This window comes from Aptenodytes forsteri, unplaced genomic scaffold (assembly GCF_000699145.1).
Source record: "Aptenodytes forsteri isolate BGI_AS27 unplaced genomic scaffold, ASM69914v1 Scaffold53, whole genome shotgun sequence".
Taxonomy (NCBI): Eukaryota; Metazoa; Chordata; class Aves; order Sphenisciformes; family Spheniscidae; genus Aptenodytes; species Aptenodytes forsteri.
Window position 1 is genome coordinate 14225204 of NW_008795909.1, and position 18383 is coordinate 14243586.

The following is an 18383-nucleotide window of genomic DNA, read 5'->3' on the forward strand; positions in this document are numbered from 1 at the left end:
TTTATCTCAACCCACGAGTTTTTCTCACTTGTGCTCTTCCAGTTCTCTCCCCCATCCCACCGGGGAGGGGGGAGTGAGCGAGCGGCTGCGTGGTGCTCAGTGGCCGACTGAGGTTAAACCACAACAATATATCAAAACACGTTTGTGTGAGGTTTGGATTAACACACAAAACTAGAGTTGCTCCGTATATTAAGTTTTTAAACTTCTGAAGAAGATACAGACACAGACGATAGAAATATCATAGAGTGGTTTGGGTTGGAAGGGACCTTTAAAGATCATCTAGTCCAACCCAACCAAATATGTAGTAGTACGTATACAAAATGAACACAGAACAAGTACAGAAACTACACAGAGGTGAAGTAATGCTTAAAAACACTGCATAAAAGAATATACTAGATAAAAGAATCTAAGGGGTTGAGAGAAACATTCACTAACAAAATTAGACTTTTCAGATTTTCTTGCACTTGGATAATCTTGGGAGTACATATAATATATGTATTACATATATTACATATAATACATAGTATAATATAAATGAAATTACACTGCAGGTACAAACAAACTAAAGCTCAAAGAGCTTGATTAGGTTAGGAAGACCTTTATCAACATCAAGCTGTTTTAAACAATTTTACTTCAGAGTAGTATAACTGATGAACAGACTAGAACATGTCACAGAAGAGTACTATGATCAGAGGTGCTTTTTTTTCAATTTCACTGCATAAAAAAATACAGGTTGCCATAAATTAAAGGCATTATACCACCCATATCCTTCCCTGCAATTTATGCCAACAGCTTCAAAAGAGCTGATTTTCCTACCTGCATAGCCAAGCAAAGAGTGTTCAGCATGATGAGGACAAACATGATGTATTCAAATCCAGTAGAATTCACCACATACCAGAACTTGTATTGGTAAGGATTTTTTGGAATATATCTACGAAGAGGACGTGCCTTCAAGGCATATTCTACACACTGACGCTGTAAAAGCAAATACATCAAAAATTGTCACACTATACCTGTTAATCATCTGATAATATAATTAATAAGTGCAAATTGTTAAATATAACTCTTAAAAACAGGCAGTCTATCTACTTGATGTAGGGGTTTTTATTATTAAGTGTTAATAAAGTAATCAAGTAGCTTACCAATACTCACTTGGTTATTTACAACTGTATCTAATCATATACACTACTTAGCCACATACAAAGAATCAAACAATGCTCAGAGTAATTCTGAAGCGTTTCACCTTTATACAGTGTAGTAGTACACAGTAGTATACTGTAGACTATATGTATGTATATGTATAGTATATAGCATAACTATTAATAGCATGACTATTAATTCATCTAGAAATCATGCTTTGTCTTTACTAAGTTTTCAACCACCAATTTTACTGCATAGCTTAAAGCCCTAGAGTCAGCAAAATAAATACTGAGGAAGAGCTGTTCCTAATAGTTCAGTTAATTTGCCCAGCAAAATCATGTCACATATGTAGGAACATCATGGATTCATCTCCTACTCTATTAGTGCCTGAAATCTTCATGTAGGCTGGACCTTCCACTTGTCTTTTGAAGGATGCTTATAAAAGTTGATGGACAGGACACAAAATGCAGAATGAATGCTGGCTAAAGTTTCATTGCTTAACTTTGTTTAAATGAAGTGTGTTACAGTCAGACAAGAGTACCTGAAAAATCACAGCTGGTGACTGATGAGTTTCTTAGTCAAAGGATTAAACAGTAAAAGGGGACAGATTTTTTTTATTTGAATCTGAATATCCCCTGTGAATTTCTAAATAAATAAGGGGCGAAAAAAAGGAGTAGCATATTTTGAACACCTTTCAGACTATTCAGAACGAAAAATTTATTTTCCTGTTCTTATTGTAAAACATACGTCTGCCTATGGATAAACTGGCAAGTGCTGTATTCTTCTTAATGTGACACCAACAAGTGAGACACTAAGAAGCTAACAAGCTTAATGTAACACCTTTTCACAACAAAAAGACTGATATGTTGGGCTTATAGAAAGAGGAACATACAATGACCTGAATACCAGTTGATGGTATGTACTAATTCCATTTTTTTACTAAGATAGGTGTGTGGTGCCCTCTTCTGACCCAAAAGAGAAAGGAAGCTCTTCATGCATAAATAAAAAAGAGTACTTCCAAAAGTTAAGAGTTCATTATTTATTTTAACCTGATTTTTGTCCAGCTCACAGTTCTTATACTCTTGTTCTCCCTGTTCTTGGAATGTAACAATCACAAAACCAACAAATATGTTCATCATAAAGAAAGCAATAATGATGATATAGATGATGAAAAAAATGGAGATCTCCACTCTATAGTTGTATACAGGTCCTACATTCTCGCCATTTGAATCAATGGCTTTGTACAGCAGCCTGAAAAACAAACAAAATTTTATCTTTATTAGCATTAAAATGACAAAAGAGAGTAAAATATGCAGACACAGAGGACAGATTTCAGAAATGGTCTGCTCTTTACTGTTATCTTTTTCTAGCTACTGGCAGTGCTTACAAGCATATTGAAACCCAAAGCATCACACCACGCAATGTTATACGCTTTTTTCCCAAAAGAATCAAGATACTGACCAGATGGTTGTACTTTTTATTTCTTTTTTCCTCACATAAAGCTATCCTCTAAGATTTTTCTCATTTAGGGAAATAGTGAGTGGTAGTTTGCTCTTCCTGGGCCTCTCTATGCAGTGTACTATTGCCTGATTTTGCAGTAAAAGTTTTACTCAAAGCCCTAAAATTTTCATATTAGTACTAAAGGGCATCGATGGATAAACATCTAAAAGGATAACTTCCATTAGAGCTAAAGAATAGGTCATTATAGCAAAAGTAGCTGAAAGATTAGGAATCAAACAATATAAAAAAAGTTTGCCCTTTATAGATAGAGGTGAACGAAGTGCACAGGAAAAGTGCACAGATTCAGAAGGATAGTAGGTTTTTTCCTTCCTCCATTAATAACTTTTTACATACATCCCTTAAGACTGTTTTTTTGCCCAAAAATGCCTGGTAAATGATAAAGAACTGTTCTAGAAAATGTAACAATCTTAACAATGCTGTGAAAACATGGAGAATTCACTCACGCTGGCCAGCCTTCAAAAGTGGATACTGTAAAAAGGGCCATCATAGCAGATAGAACATTATCAAAGTTGAAATCACTATTTTGCCAGATCCTCTCTTTGACCATCGGATTATCAACATCTCCATCTTTATAAACGATGTATATCCCTCTGTGGGAAAGAAACAAACTCTCATTAGTGAAATATTAAATTAGCCTCAGAGTTACTCAATGCTATATTCAAAACAGGTTATTTTACTCCCTCCCTAAGCTTGTTTTATTTCCTTGCTAACCTGTATTTTCTGGTGGATTTAAAATGATAATTCCAATTTACACAAACCTAAGTGGCCTGACACATGCCTGCCCATATCTGCTACAGTTTAAATTATTCAAAATATAATGTATCATTCTTAGATCTAAGATGTTCTCACCGGCATTCCTCAGGATTCTGTTTTGCCTCATCGGTGCACCTGTAGAATTTTCCCTACATATAAAACAAAAAGCAATAACAAAATGCAGAATATGCAAAATAAACACATTTCTACTATGATTGGTTCAGAATGTGACCAACCCAGTTCCAGCAGCAAGCCACCAAGAATTCAACTCAGCTTTGCTTTTCTTGATGCAGTGTAAATTTTGAGCGTGTCTACTTACCTTGAACAGCTGCACTCCAATACAAGCAAACATGAACTGCAGCAGAGTTGTAACAATCATGATATTACCAATAGTTCTAATAGCCACAAAGACACATTGAACAACATGCTGGAAAGAAAGAAAGAAAAAAATTTAATACTTGTTACTTAGTATCACAGAATACATACCATAAAAGTCTATTTTATCACATTCAGACTATTTTTTAAAACCACTGTTTTTGTGTTGTCAGTATTATACATACTACCATAATTCAACTTGTTTTCTAAATTTGTCTGTAAGTCTGTTGATATAGACTCATCAACATCAACTGACTAAAAATTACATAAGCATTATGGAAAAATAATTAAAATATTGCTCTGGCATGTTGGTTCACAGCAAGTATTATGGTCAAAATCTGCTCTCCATGGCATTGGCGTTCCTCCACATATAAACTGCTGTAACTGTGGGTAAAACCTGCCCTAATATATTTAAGAATCAGGAACTGATTTATGTCCTTGCCCTGTGAACTTGTCTAGGCAATTTTTCTTGTGCAAGAATTTTTAACCTGAGGCAGGACTGAAGAATCAGGCCAACAGAAATATAACTTAAAAAATAAAAATAAACACCTTAAGTCCTTTTGCTCTGTTTATTGCCCTTAGAGGCCTCAAGACTCTTAAAACTCTCAGGATCTTCACAACTGAGATAGCACTTGATCTAGAGGGAAAAAGAAGTTATTCTGTTACTTTTAAGGTAACCGATTTTATCACTAAGAATAACAATGTTCTTGCAACTTCCTTATAAATGAAATTTCAAAAAAGTCTCAAGATATATATACAAGATTTTTTGAAGTATTTCTTTATTGAGTCTTTATTAATATTAGAAAATAGTATCAATCTCATAAGTACCATAAGAATTATTTTGATTTCTGGAGCAACTTGGGAATTAACAGCTCAGAAGCTTGTCTGACACTGTAATGCAGTTAAGTTTGGTCAGGAGCAAAATAGTCCCCAAAGTATTTTTCAGTATGGACAAGCTCTTTCAAAGACACTGTGTAAGTCCTGTAAATCAATGAATACCTTAGTTTCCAACCAGCTGGAGACAAAAAGATCTCAAATGACTCACATTCTCTTTGTTTAAGTAGCTAGGACTGCATCTTGAAGAAATAATAGCAGACAGCCTTTTAAAGAACGTATTGTGAAACTGTAAGCTTGTGTAATAGGTATTCTAGCACAAGCAGAATACAAAGCGGGAAGCAGTTGACTGACACCCAGCCCTTGCTCTTTTCTAAGTCACTAAGGGTTTCACAGATTATTTTAAATGAGGCACAACTGCTTAGTGAATCAATCTTTTATTATGTTTAGCCTGATCCAAACAAAGCACAAAAATCTCTTCTCTACCACTTACAGTCCTGATTAAGGCAAAACTTCTCTCCCCTTCAAATACTGTTAAGTTACATATCCCAGTAGGTCAATGCTGAATAAGCAAGCTCATAGAATTAGATTGTAGATGTGGCAATAGTACAAAAGAGGGTATATAAACCTCCTGAAGCTCCAGGAATTAGTTGCTATACAATGCAGTATCATGGTGCTCTTTCTTGTTCTCTTGGTAATAGCGGGAAGTAGCAATTTGTTTCCAACCCATATGAGTAGTGAGTTACAACACTCTCAACATACAGCACTACCTCTTGCCAGTCCCAACTCTGAATACTGATACTGCACACCCACACACAATGGGGGAACAAAAGGAGCTGAAACACTTATTTCAGTATAAAACCCCAAAGCAAAAATAAATCATTCACATTATAAGTGTAGTACTTACTGAATACCAAATGATACCAGAGAAACACCCACAACCAGCAAATCCAGCAAATTAAAATAATTCCTGCAGAAGGACCCTTTATGAAGGAATGCTCCAAAAGCTGTCATCTAAAAATAGAATTGTTACACGTTTAGTCTATATTTCAATTTATTCAAATTCACATTTAGGCTGTTTACAAGACAATTGCCTAGAGTGCGAATGCATACAGTATTATCTCACTTTCTAAAAGCAATTGAGATATAAAACAATCCCACTATGTACATTAAATCTTTCATTTAAATCATAAAAATTCTGCTCAAGCAACACCAGCAAATGTGTTAATTGTTTCTGATGTCAACAAATGTTCTATTTTGTGTAAGAACTAATTAGGCCGAGGTGATTACACTGCATTGATTTGGCCTTTGTTAGAAAAATGAAGAAGAAAAGAAACATAAAATTTCCATGCTTACTAAACTGTAAGGTCCAGATTCTGACTCCTAATCATTCATACTATCTTGAGAAATCAAGGAGCTGAAAATGTATTGTAAAAACCTGAGAGTCGAATCTGGTACAGAGCTAGCACAAGGCTGTCGTAAGGCAGCATTACACTGCTATTTGCCTTTGGCTCACAGGAGACATGTTAAGACCATGAGTGGGTATCTTGGAATAACCTGGAACAACTCATAGACTGTTTTGTATTATGTGTGGACAAGGGTCCCCAAGTTTTGCTGGTCTGTGGGGAGTATCAAACATTGCTCTCTATTGGACTTTCTCTTCATTTTTTGCTTTCTGTGCCTAGATTAAGAAGAAAGAAGCACACAAAGGATATCTTGTGAAGGAACCTGCATGCATCATTTGCAGGTTTCATGAGGAGCCAGTGACAGAGGCTCTGTTAATTATGGCTGCAGACAGAATCTGGGCAGATGCTCTCAGGTATCGCAAAGCTGAATTTGGTTCCTGAATCTATGAATTAGACCGTTACCATAACTGCAAGTAAGTACCAGTTAAAAAATGCACAGAGGAATCCAGTGAAGCCATTAGAAGCACAGAATCTGCACTTGAGTAGAATTTTGCATGGGTTTTTCCATAGTTATGGATTAAGACTGAAACACTGAAACTAAAAACTTGAAATTAAAACAAGGATACCTTTGAAAAATACCTAGTAGTCAGTTCAGGTACATAGATTCTAATTTCTTCAGCTTTATGGTCCTCTTAAAACAGACCTGAGTACTCTCAGCTACTCATTGTTTTCCACAGGGAAGAAAACTCAATGCCAGCCAGAAAACATCTGGTATTGACTGTGCATTTTAAACCCATTACTTTCTATTCTGTTCTGTTCCTCAAGATGGAGCGAAAAGATTTTATTCCCTGTCCTCTTGCAGTAGACTATTACATCTTTCAAGACTGTTCCACAATGTAGAACAGAGCTACCGTCAATGGACATCTCAGTCCACTGTGTCACTACTTGTGTGCACAAACTTGCAGGTCTTTTGCATGAAAAACCATCAACGTCAGTGAAAGCTATGTATCTGCCGAGGAATGCAAACTACAAAAGATACATTTTTCTTGGAAGCCTTTCTCTCCTTATTCTCATGTTAAACTTGCTTTCATCATGGTCAAAATACTAAATGTTCCTCAAAACTAGAAGAATAAAAATCCTAAAGTTTTAACCTATGCCATGACATGAGAGAGGTTAATATATTATAAAATTTCCAATAAATTCCTAGCTCTTTTCACTTACAGCTGTACAGAGCATGGCTAAATTCATTAAAATTAGTGGGAGTTGAACACTAAACTAACCTCGAATATCAAACCTACAGCTATCTACAAATACTCGTTTACACTGTAGTATGTTGTCAGTTAGCAGCACACAAAGTTTCATGTAAAGACTCCCACAAAAGTAAAGATACATTGACCTAAAAATACAGGTGAAGTACGTATCTCCCCATCTTTATATGGAGACTCGTATTTCAATCACTATAAATCCCAGCAGAAGCATCTGACTAAAACTCTCTATAGCAAATCATTCTATCCTTCACACAGATCAGGACCAAAGCAAAGCTTAGAGGGGATTTGAGGTGGTGAGCACTGTCACACAGCCTTCAGCGGAGCAGATGCTGCAGGACACTCACTGAGCTGCATGCCCGGGGCACCACCAGTGCTGCTCTCTTCCTCCTGCCTGTAATTCCACGCCAGTGGGGAATGGTTTAAATGGTGTGGGATTAGCACAGCTGGGGCAAGGTCCTAACCTGACCTTTGCTCTGATGTTTTCACATTTCCCAAGTACTGCAAACAGGATGGTAAGCTGGATTTCAACATCATGTAGGGATTACGTGAGAGAATTCTTAAATGCTTTAAACTGATATTGCAGCTTTTCTGTTATTCATATCCTCATTCATATCCTCAACACCATATAATGTGGAAATCCTCATGCCTGCAGAGCAGTCAGTAAGACAGAGCACAGGGAGACTCTCCACATGCTGAGAGTTATTCTGTTTTAATGCTTGTTTTTTGGACATTTATGAGCTTCTTTGCTGCAGCTGATAATATTGCCTCTGGTTATCTCAATTTTAGTTTCATATACTTTTTGCCTGGAAATTAAGGAATGCTATTGTTACTGCAGGTCTAGTCTTGAATTTACTCCTTGCAGAACACACGCAGCTTCTGCACGACTTAGATACTGTGGAAAGCACAACGCAAAACCCAGCACAGAAGACATGGAGGACTCCAGCCATAAGCAAGCAAAGCCAGTGTCTGAGACATGTTAGTAAAGCAGGCACTGTATACGTACGTGTGTCATGTTCTGGTTGTCCATTACATTTTTTATGGTACAATCTATCTTCCTTTATAAATACATGTGAGTGTCCTGCAGGGCAGAGCTTCCTGGAGAACGTGGAGTCAGGAGCATCAACATTTTTGGCTATGATGGGGCTTCTTGTTTCTTTGTAATATTCTACAATGACAGATTTCAGCAGCCCAAGCTCTAGAGCTTCCTACTTCCCTTGGATAACTCTCGAGTCGCTCAGTGTCAGAATCTTTTGCAATTAGTAGGAAAGTTGCTTTTCTTAATACATCCAATTATGCCTCTTTATGCCATGCTTTATAACTCCTCTGTCTCCTGCAGAAACACAATTGGAACTGCAGGAGCTATACAACCTGCTGCTCAGAGCATGTGGAAATTTACCGACTCTCTTCTGCCACAGAAATGGTGGTAACATATTTTGAATGGCTTCTCAAATTCGGAGTTGGGAACTAGTTTGATCTAATGCTACAGTTCTTTTCAATACTTTGTTCTTTCCTTTAGTTTGGCCTTTCTCTAGCAGTGAAAAAACTGGGTATTTATTTTAGAATGTGTCTTGGTTTCAGCTGGGATAGAGTTAATTTTCTTCCTAGTAGCTTGTGCAGTGCTGTGTTTTGGATTTAGGATGAGAACAATGTTGATAACACACTGACGTTTTAGTTGTTGCTAGGTAATGCTTACACTAGTCAAGGACTTTTCAAGCACTTCCCGTGCTCTACCGACGGAGCAGGCTGGAGGTGCACAAGAAGCTGGGAGGGGGCACAGCCAGGACAGCTGACCCAAACTGGCCAAAGGGACATTCCATACCATGGGACATCATGTTCAGTACAGAAACTGGGGGAAAGCTGGCTGGGGGGGCCATTGCTTGGGACTGGCCGGGCATCGGTCGGTGGGTGGTGAGCAATTGCATTGTGCATCACTTATTTTGTATATTCTTTTATCATTATTATTATTATTACTACTGCTACTATTATTACTTTTCCTTCCTTTTCTGTCCTATTAAACTGTCTTTATCTCAACCCACAAATCTTACTTCCTCCCCCACTGCCCCCCGATTCTCTCCCCCATCCCACTGTGGGGTGGGGAACGAGCAACAGCTGGGTGGTGTTTAGTTGCCTGCCAGGTTAAACCACAACAGAATGCTACAAATTTTATAAGATTAATCAATTCTATAGCAAGCTCCTCACTGCTGAAAATGAGAAATAAGGGGATAAATGTAAGTCTGGGAGAATATTCGCAAGCATAAAAATAGTCTACTACTTACAGTACAGCTTATCTTGTAAACAGCCCAAATATTGCATCAATTAGTATTAATCGAATCGCATTGTGAAGAGTATGCACAGCAATATGAGCAAAAGCTGGGAGAAGAGATTTTGTTAAGCTTAATCCTCAACTGGAAATGCAAAGTTTATGTACAGATTCTTAGTGTACCAGAAATTTTAAAGTTTATAGATCAGGGTTACTCAACCAAAAACTCATGGTGAATATGCACAGCATGATACTTTTAGGAAACGTGTAAATCTCTGAAAAAATATTTCACAAATTCCCACCAAAACTTTTCATTTATTTGTTCAGCATTTTCTTACATGTGAACCTAATCCTCAGTTATACGGCTTCAGTGCCAGAGTAAGCCTCATACCTCTAAAATCTGAGTAACCCCAATGGATATTCTTAATAATCAGTACACAAACTATACATTAAAATGCCAATTTTTGACTCATGCATGGGTAATACATTTAAGCAAGCATATCTATGCCTTTCCGTGTATTTAAATGTATGCCCAAGATAAATGCAAAGTATCTTAGTATACAGATAGATAAATGCAAGATATCTTGCAAGTCCTATTGCAAGAAAATAGTTATCTACTATTTTAGCTCTGTGAATATAGTTCAGCAAAAGAAATGAGAAATTACATGCTCTCTCCTTAAAAGACTGATTATCTCTTTTGGAAATGCCAGAGCAAGGAGAAGGAAAAGCTCATGCGCAGTGAATTATTTTTCCCTTTTCTGACAACTGTAGTTTAAAAAGGGTAAAAAATGAATTATTAAGTTGATGTAATGATAAAAAAATCAGCTTCTTCATGCACCCAATGGTAAAAAATAAAAAATCAAAACTATGAGGAACTGTCAAATAAAAAAATCCTCTGGTTTAAAAAAAGTTCAGCTTTGATAGCTTAGAGAAAAGGCGAAGAACACTTCAAGTGCCTTTTCTTGGCAGGTGACACACAAGGAAAATCCTTTTAAACAAACTTCCTTTAAAAACCTGTTACCTTCAAAATGATCTCAAATGTAAACATACTAGTGAAGACATAATCTGCATACCCTAGGATCTGGAAGGTAAACAAAAAGTTACAAACATTATTGCTAAAGCTGCTTGTGAGCTAACAAGGATCAATTAACAATGCATTACCTTTAACAGGATTTCAACAGTAAAGATGGCTGTGAAAGCATAGTCAAAGTAACCAAGTATCTGCAAGGTATAATATGTGCCACAGTAAGAAATCCATCTGTTAATAAATTTTTACAATTTAGACCACATGCACAGCAACACCTGAATTAATCTAAGTAGGTAGATGGGGAATTTATACAAAGTAGTTTAAAATTCTGGCTATTGTGCAACCATTTTTATTTACTTAAAAATTTATCAGATGCCACTGTGCTTAGATATTAGTTTTCACCCCTAAAGAGTTAACAGGACCCCATAAGCAACATGTTCTTTCAATTCAGACTTTCGTCTATCAGCTTTCACAGGTACTTTCTTCAGCCTTTAGCAGAGATACAGAATTTTACACAAAGAATAAATACTTATTAATAATAAGTCCTTTTTTTTTTTTACCAAAGTATTGCATCAAAAGATAAAACTTCAATGGATGCTTCTAGACTGCACATCATTCCACATTCTACATATTGTTCCTGTATAGACTGGGCTAGAGTGTCACAAAGCAAATTAACGAATAACTAAATTACTTAAAATCAGCACAACAACTCTTTTTTATTGAACTTGGAAGATACAGCAGTGATTTATTTGTAGGAAATTTAAAAGAACCCACAACAGTTGCGTAGTGATATGCACACTTTAAAAAAGATTGTGGATGTGATATTGACCTCACTGCTGTCGACAGGAACGCTGCCATATATTTCATTACAAGCAAGATTTCACACCCTTTCAAGGTGGCCATATTGCTAGCACCTAATTTAGCGATTGACATGCACTGCATTGGGTACTAGTTTAGTTTCAAGGATGCAGCAATCCAACTAGCAAACAGCTGTGCACAGAAACATGTTGCCTGTGGCTCAGCAACGAATAAAACGGGAAGGAGAAATAAAATAAAGAGACAACACATAAAGACAGTATTCCTGTTAGATCATATAAAAGGAAATAATTTTTTTGCCCATGTTCAGTTGAAGATCACATCCTTCTGTCCCTTGCTGTGGCTGAGAAAATAGGCAAATATTAAAGCCATTCAACAAAGATTAATCAGTAGGGAATTCACTCTAGAGTTAAAAGAAAGTATTTAAAGGCATTCTAGTTTGCAAACTTTCATTTCCTTGTCGAGCTGGCTGGTTGAAGGAACATGATCATTCAAGGTAGTAACAAGAAAATATGCAGGTCTGGTGCATTTGTGAATATTTACAAGAGGGCAACGCTTTCTTGAAATCACTCACACATTTTACCTGTCTGTGTCCCAAATAGGAATAATCCTTTCAGTTACCAGCACTCTCCAGTTACATTTTCCTAGTACTCCTCCAGTTACAAAACTAATTATCAGCCCTTCAAGCCATTTCTACAATAACAATTTCAGTATTGCCCACCAGCTCTCTTTTTCTTATCCATTAGTGTGATTTATTTATAAGATTGCACTTGTCCAGTTTTATAGATATGGGAAACACACAGCTCTACTGAATAGTACATGAAGAGTGTCTTTGTGCTTTGACCTCTTTTTACCTTTGAAGAAAGCTTTAACTTTTTGGTTTTTACTAATGTTACTGAAAAAATGTTCAGAGAATGTCAACAGCCAAAAGAGGACTTTCAGAAGCTGCATCTACACTAGCAAGAACTAGAGGGATACAACATCTACTGACCTAGTAGGCCCATCTTTCCTGTAAGAGGTGGAACAGTTTCTCTAACTCCATGGCAATCTCTACAGATCAATTTATACCTAAGACAGGAGAGGCCTGGAAGTTCTGTCAACGTATCCCAAAAGTCCCCACAGACTACTACCAAGTTGCATCATCTCAGCTATTTCATACCTAATCTAAAGCATGCACAACTCACAAAAATGAGAGACTTGCTTCACTGCTAATACAAGCGCAACAAGTGTAAGACAAACATTAGTGGTCACGAGAGTGGATTTATTTTTGTTTCTCTGTCTAATAATTGTGCATTTGAGTAACAGGCAAGTCTTCTACTATATTAAGAACTTAAAATGAGGGATTCAGGAATTTGTTTTAGGAGAACACAGATGTTTATACCACATAAACTACAGTTTTATTGAATAATAGAGACATTTCTGAAATCAATATTCTTACAAGTATTTTGTTTCTACAACTGTATCTAAAAAAGGATGCAGAAACACTTTCAAATTTTCAGGTTTGTATATAGGCTGAAATGGCATTTGACTCTGAATCAAGGCAAGAGCTGGGCATGCTCTGATCCAGAAAAAAGTGAAACTTGTTTCATTTCTGATTTGGCCAATCAGGAATCCAAGGATCTTCAGGTCCGATGTGGTGGTACTCAGACTCATTAGTGTGGCCACACTAGCTTCTTTGAAAGAAGAGGTAATATCCTTACAAATGCATACACACAGTAACAGACTGATACTCTGAGTTCCCCAAGGCCGTACAATAGAGTCAATGAAGGAGAAGAGAGGACAGGTCAGAGTCTATTCCCAACATGTTATAAACAGTGATAATTTTAACTGGCAATCTTAAATCAGTGTCAAACAATGCGAGGCACTAAGAGTGATTCAGGAAATGCATATCAGGTACACCAGCTGAAAATTATGAAAAAACATGGAAATTATAAAGATTATGCTCAGCTTGAGCATATTTTATTCCAATATATTAATAGCCTACAAAGGAAAAACATTATGTACATAATAAATGGTTCTAATATCTATGATGTTCCATCAATAAAGTTACTTGTCTTTAAAGATTTATGGTTTTTAAAGCAAAAAAATACAAATGTATGACTTAAAAAAGGAAAAGGAAAGTTTCTTAACTTGAAAATTAGAAAACAGGCACTAGTCCCAAAGGATTGTTATCCTGTGAGGAGGTATTTATCTTCAGACATAAAAATTAAGGGCTTACATTATTTCGAAAAGAGTGGCTGCGAATTGGATCTTCTGCTGCTAGGGAAACACTACTCAGCATGATGAAGACAAGGATAAGATTGGTAAAGATGTGGTGATTGATGAGTCTGTGGCATCCCACTCGAATTCTGAAGAGGAGATACAAAAATATACCATGTGTGCAAATAGAACTCAGCAGATGGCTAATATACAACATATTTTCTATGACTCTGACAACAATGACAGAACAGAGCAACCACCAGTAGCTAAAAGCAGTGCAAATGCTGAAGTTATAGCTCTGATTTCTAAAAATGTAAATAAATCCAAAATCCAATCCACCTGTAGTGAAGACGCACTTATCAAAGGAATCTGAGAGAGGATTTCCCAGCTCCTGTTAGTTTTCTATGGGTTGTGAATGCCACTACAAGTTCCAGCGTTTGTACCACTGTGCACATACATAGGCCAATGTCAAAAGGACCAATGCTAGATAATGTCATTTCAGATCCCCAGTTTGATTTGATTCTTATTAAAGCTGTCAAAAATAGTCATACGGTGAGATGTGGCTTAGGCTGCAGATCTCATTGTGCTACTTAGAGACTCAATCCAAATCAGAGTCGCCTGTGAAGATTTTCTTATAGAGTTAGAGGACAAGTGGGCGTTGAAGATTACAGAGCTGCTAAGTTGCAGCCACGTAAGAAGTGAAACTGTACATATGCTTAGAGTCACTGAGCACAAAGTTATTAAAAATGCTATTGAGCACCTTGGTAGAGTAGGTCCGGGATTAAATTGGCAAAAAAGCAGGATCAGGTTTATAACTGACTAACACTGAAGTTGTCTAAATTCTGCTGAAGAATCAGAAGGTTCTTGGGGAAAATTTGTTCTCCTGTTACTAAGTAGATGATTTGAGCATAGTGTATCTTAGCGTGCTGGTTTTGGCTGGGATACAGTTAATTTTCTTTATAGCACCTAGTATGGGGCTCTGTTTTGGATTTGTGCTGAAAACAGTGTTGGTAACACAGAGATGTTTTAGTAACTGCTGAGCAGTGCTAACACAGAGTCAAGGCCTCTTCTGCTTCTCACCCCACCAGCCAGTAGGCTGGGGGTGCACAAGAAGGTGGGAGGGGGCACAGCCAGGACAGCTGACCCCAACTGACCCAAGGGATATCCCACACCATATGATGTCATGCTCAGCATATAAAGCTGGGGGAAGAAGAAGGAAGGGGGGGACGTTTGGAGTGATGGTGCTTGTCTTCTTCCCAAGTCACCGTTACGTGTGATGGAGCCCTGCTTTCCTGGAGGTGGCTGAACACCTGCCTCCCCATGGGAAGGAGTGAAGGAATTCCTTGCTTTGCTTTGCTTGCATGCACGGCTTTAACTTTACCTATTAACCTGTCTTTATCTCAACCCACGAGTCTTCTCACTTTTACCCTTCTGATTCTCTCCCCCATCCCACCGGGGGGGAGTGAGCGAACCGCTGTGTGGTGTTTAGCTGCCTGCCGGGTTAAACCAAGACAGTTAAGTAAGATGGCCATTTTGGGATGAAAATATGTAGCATTAGTTGAGGCCAAAAGCAATTTGACATGTTCAACAAATCTTATGTTTTTGCATTCAGCGTATGTGTTCTTAAAATTACTAGTTTAAATAGCTGTTTTTCCAGTTTGTTTGAAAATTCTGAAGAGTTTTAGACAACCCATGCAATGAATAAGATACAAGCCCAAAACATTGTATCTTGATCATCACAACATCTTCTAAACTTAATTGTGATGAGCTCTACCACCGAGAAGACAGCGTTCTCCTGTGCCAAATAACTCTCAAGCTCCCTTCTAAGACTGCTCATGAAATTGCTATATATAAACGTAACAGCTATGTTCAGCCTATAGGAACTGAATTTAGTTCACTTTTTCTCTTCCATCCAACAATCAGTAATGACTTTTACTGACTACAGAAGCTTGCTTTCTTCATCAGTGTAGGACTTCAAATGCTCTGGAGTTGGACTAAGCAGTGAAAGATTCCAATTCCCCCCCAAATCCAACTATTATTGTTCTTGATTTTTGAAATAATTTGTCTTTATCTTCAGTGTTTACTTGAATCTGGGAAAATGCGGTTACCGCAAGAGGAATACATATATATCTCCTTTCTCCTTTTCTCTTTTTCTCTTATTTGATCTTCTCCTTCCTTACCTGCACAGCTCCACAAAGGTTCCTAGGGTTCCTAGGAATCCTATCTCACGTAAAAGATGCTCAGATCTTAACATCACACCTTTTATATCCAGTGACTTACATACTAAATAGCTTATATACGTTAAAGGGTACTTTTCAGACGTGCAGACTTGACAGACTATATCTACAAAATGCTATTATCTTCAACAGTGGGAAGCAAATTAATATCTTTATCAAATTCTTCCCATTTACCAAGCCATTCAGAAAATTTTAGGAGAGAAGCCAATCTCTCTCCTGTTGAAGATACTGGAGTTCTATTCCTAAGCTCATTGGAAGGAGGCCTGTTCCTTCACTGCTAAACCTTGATGGAATAAACCAGTATTTTTCAAAGTTATATTTACGGGTTGGTGCTGCTGAAAATGAAGAAGGCACTCCCTTCAGGGATCGGTGTTATCTTCTCCTTCATATGTAGTTCTGATATTCTCCGGGGACGTGGGCCTGCTGGTACTTCTGGTTCATCCTCTTCATCTTCTTCATCTTCACCTACTTTAAATTAAACACTTTTTTACTATAAAATAAAAAACATTGAGGTTTTGTTCATAACAATATAAAAGCATGGCTTCTATTAAAATATATATGGCTTATAGGAAATATATATTCATAGCATGGCTTTAAAAATCTATGAATCAATATATGAACATCCATATAGTTGTCATGAGCTTATATACATGTTTATGTGCATATATGGGCATGTGCCTAAGTGCCCTGAGTACACTAATAGGCTTTACTCGCCCTGACCAGCCTCATCTGGGGTCTCCACTCACACCCCCTACACATGGGCTCTGGAGTCCCAGTTAAGCTCAGCCCCTGACCGTCAGTCCTTGTTGTAGGGGTGCCCTACGTCAGCTGTGTTGTAGGGGTGCTGAGCTCTGCGCACTGGTTGAGCACTGAGTGCTCAAAAGGTAGGGCAGATTTCTGTAATAGGCATCCAGACAATCAGACAGAACTGATTTTTAGATAAGTATGTTCACTGGACTGGAAGAAGCTAAGACAAAAGTGATCGAACATCATCAGCCCTGGAATGTCCTCTTTTGCCAAACGTTTCAGAAAAGTTTAGAATTTGCTCTCACATTCAGGTAGTATTACCACAGCAGTCTTCAGGCTCACAATATTAACTCTCATATGCTCTTTGTACTGTCTAGGAAGCTGCAGGAAAAGATAATACTTAGCAGCTTACAGGCCCATTTATCCACTGATAACAGAGCACAACCGGCTTCAAAGGAATTGATTCAGTGTTCAGCAAGAACAAGTTTAGGATATTTTAGCAAACAAACTTAAATGTGTTTGTCTTCTGGCTGGTATTCATATACCTGGTACATCACAGGGTGGATAGGGATCTTTATCCTCATCCTCTCCTTCTCCATATTCAGCAATTGTCACCTACAGCAATGAAAGGGATGCACAAGAAGAAAACTAGATTTAAATACAGCTTCGAGTATAAAGTTCAACAGAAAGCAAACCAAATAAGCCTCTGAAGTCAGGGAAGCAATCCCTACGCTTAGTCTGAGTTTTCTGAAACAGGGTAACTGAGAAGAGAGCTGACAGTTTAATACATATTTTTAAAAGATGATTTTTCTATAGTATCCACATTCTTCTGGCTGTGTAGATCACAATGAGAATATAACCAACAGGCTTTGGTAAAAATTAGCAAGAATGTTTGAACATTGTACTAAGAGTTAATCATTTATTAGTATCTTCCACCGGATTTATCAGGCAAAATACCTACAGGGATCTTAAAATAACGTCAAATTTTTCTAACATTAACTATTTCACGCTCAAACAACTTCCCTTCTCAGGATATCCTGAAACCAAAAGGATTTTCTGGTTTAAGAGATTCTGTGAGGATGCAAAGCATCAGAACTAAGTTTCTTTTGCCTGGAAAAAAACGTAGGGATGATGGGTTCATAGAAGAAATTGTACAATGCACAGCACTCTTGAAAAGTACTCCCTAGCAAAATTAGTAAAACTGCTTCTTAGAAAAGACACAATTTTTAGAATAAACACCTTACTATCCTTCGGCTTCTTTTGGTCACCTTCTGACTTCTCACTTTTTTTATTTTCCAGACTCTCTTTTCTACAAAACAATACAATAACAATTACAAAGCACGTCATGTAAAGACATAAGATTTTAAGTGAGCTATACCCATTCTATGAAAAGAGAGCATACCTAAAACCATATAGTAAAATATTTAAAATTATTTGCACAGCTGCAGGTGTCAGAGCAATAAAATCTATTGCATTTGAATGCAATGATCCATTTAAAAGATTATAGTTTTGAATATAATTCCAGAAGCTAATCCCTAAAAAATTCAATGCATGATCATTACTCCTTTCTAGAGGGATAAACTGTGCCCTTGGACTCAAACAAACAACTTGCATTGACTTCAACAGGCCTGCACTGATTTCAAATGAAGGCTTTCTTGTTGCCTATATAAGGCTTAGAGAACCGATTCCACAGGGAGTTGTGCACTGGCAACAACAGATACATTCTTGTTCTAATTGCACAATAAATCCTACCGTTGCAATGTTTAAATATCAGTTGGCTTGTCATTATGTCCTTAATTC

At 37.3% G+C, this 18383-nt stretch overlaps 1 protein-coding gene across 1 annotated transcript in view; it reads right to left on the minus strand.

Moving 5' to 3' along the window:
- Positions 1–18383, minus strand: part of CACNA1D (calcium voltage-gated channel subunit alpha1 D) — a 209412-nt gene that overhangs the window by 60911 nt on the left and 130118 nt on the right. The window contains exons 17-28 of the mRNA XM_019473470.1: positions 17823–17892; positions 17129–17198; positions 16160–16304; positions 13619–13748; positions 10719–10778; positions 5531–5637; positions 4339–4426; positions 3734–3841; positions 3511–3563; positions 3105–3251; positions 2190–2391; positions 817–975 (exon numbers count right to left, since the gene is read on the minus strand). Coding sequence (XP_019329015.1) covers positions 817–975; positions 2190–2391; positions 3105–3251; positions 3511–3563; positions 3734–3841; positions 4339–4426; positions 5531–5637; positions 10719–10778; positions 13619–13748; positions 16160–16304; positions 17129–17198; positions 17823–17892 — 1339 coding nt within the window. The remainder of the gene's footprint in view (positions 1–816; positions 976–2189; positions 2392–3104; positions 3252–3510; positions 3564–3733; positions 3842–4338; positions 4427–5530; positions 5638–10718; positions 10779–13618; positions 13749–16159; positions 16305–17128; positions 17199–17822; positions 17893–18383) is intronic.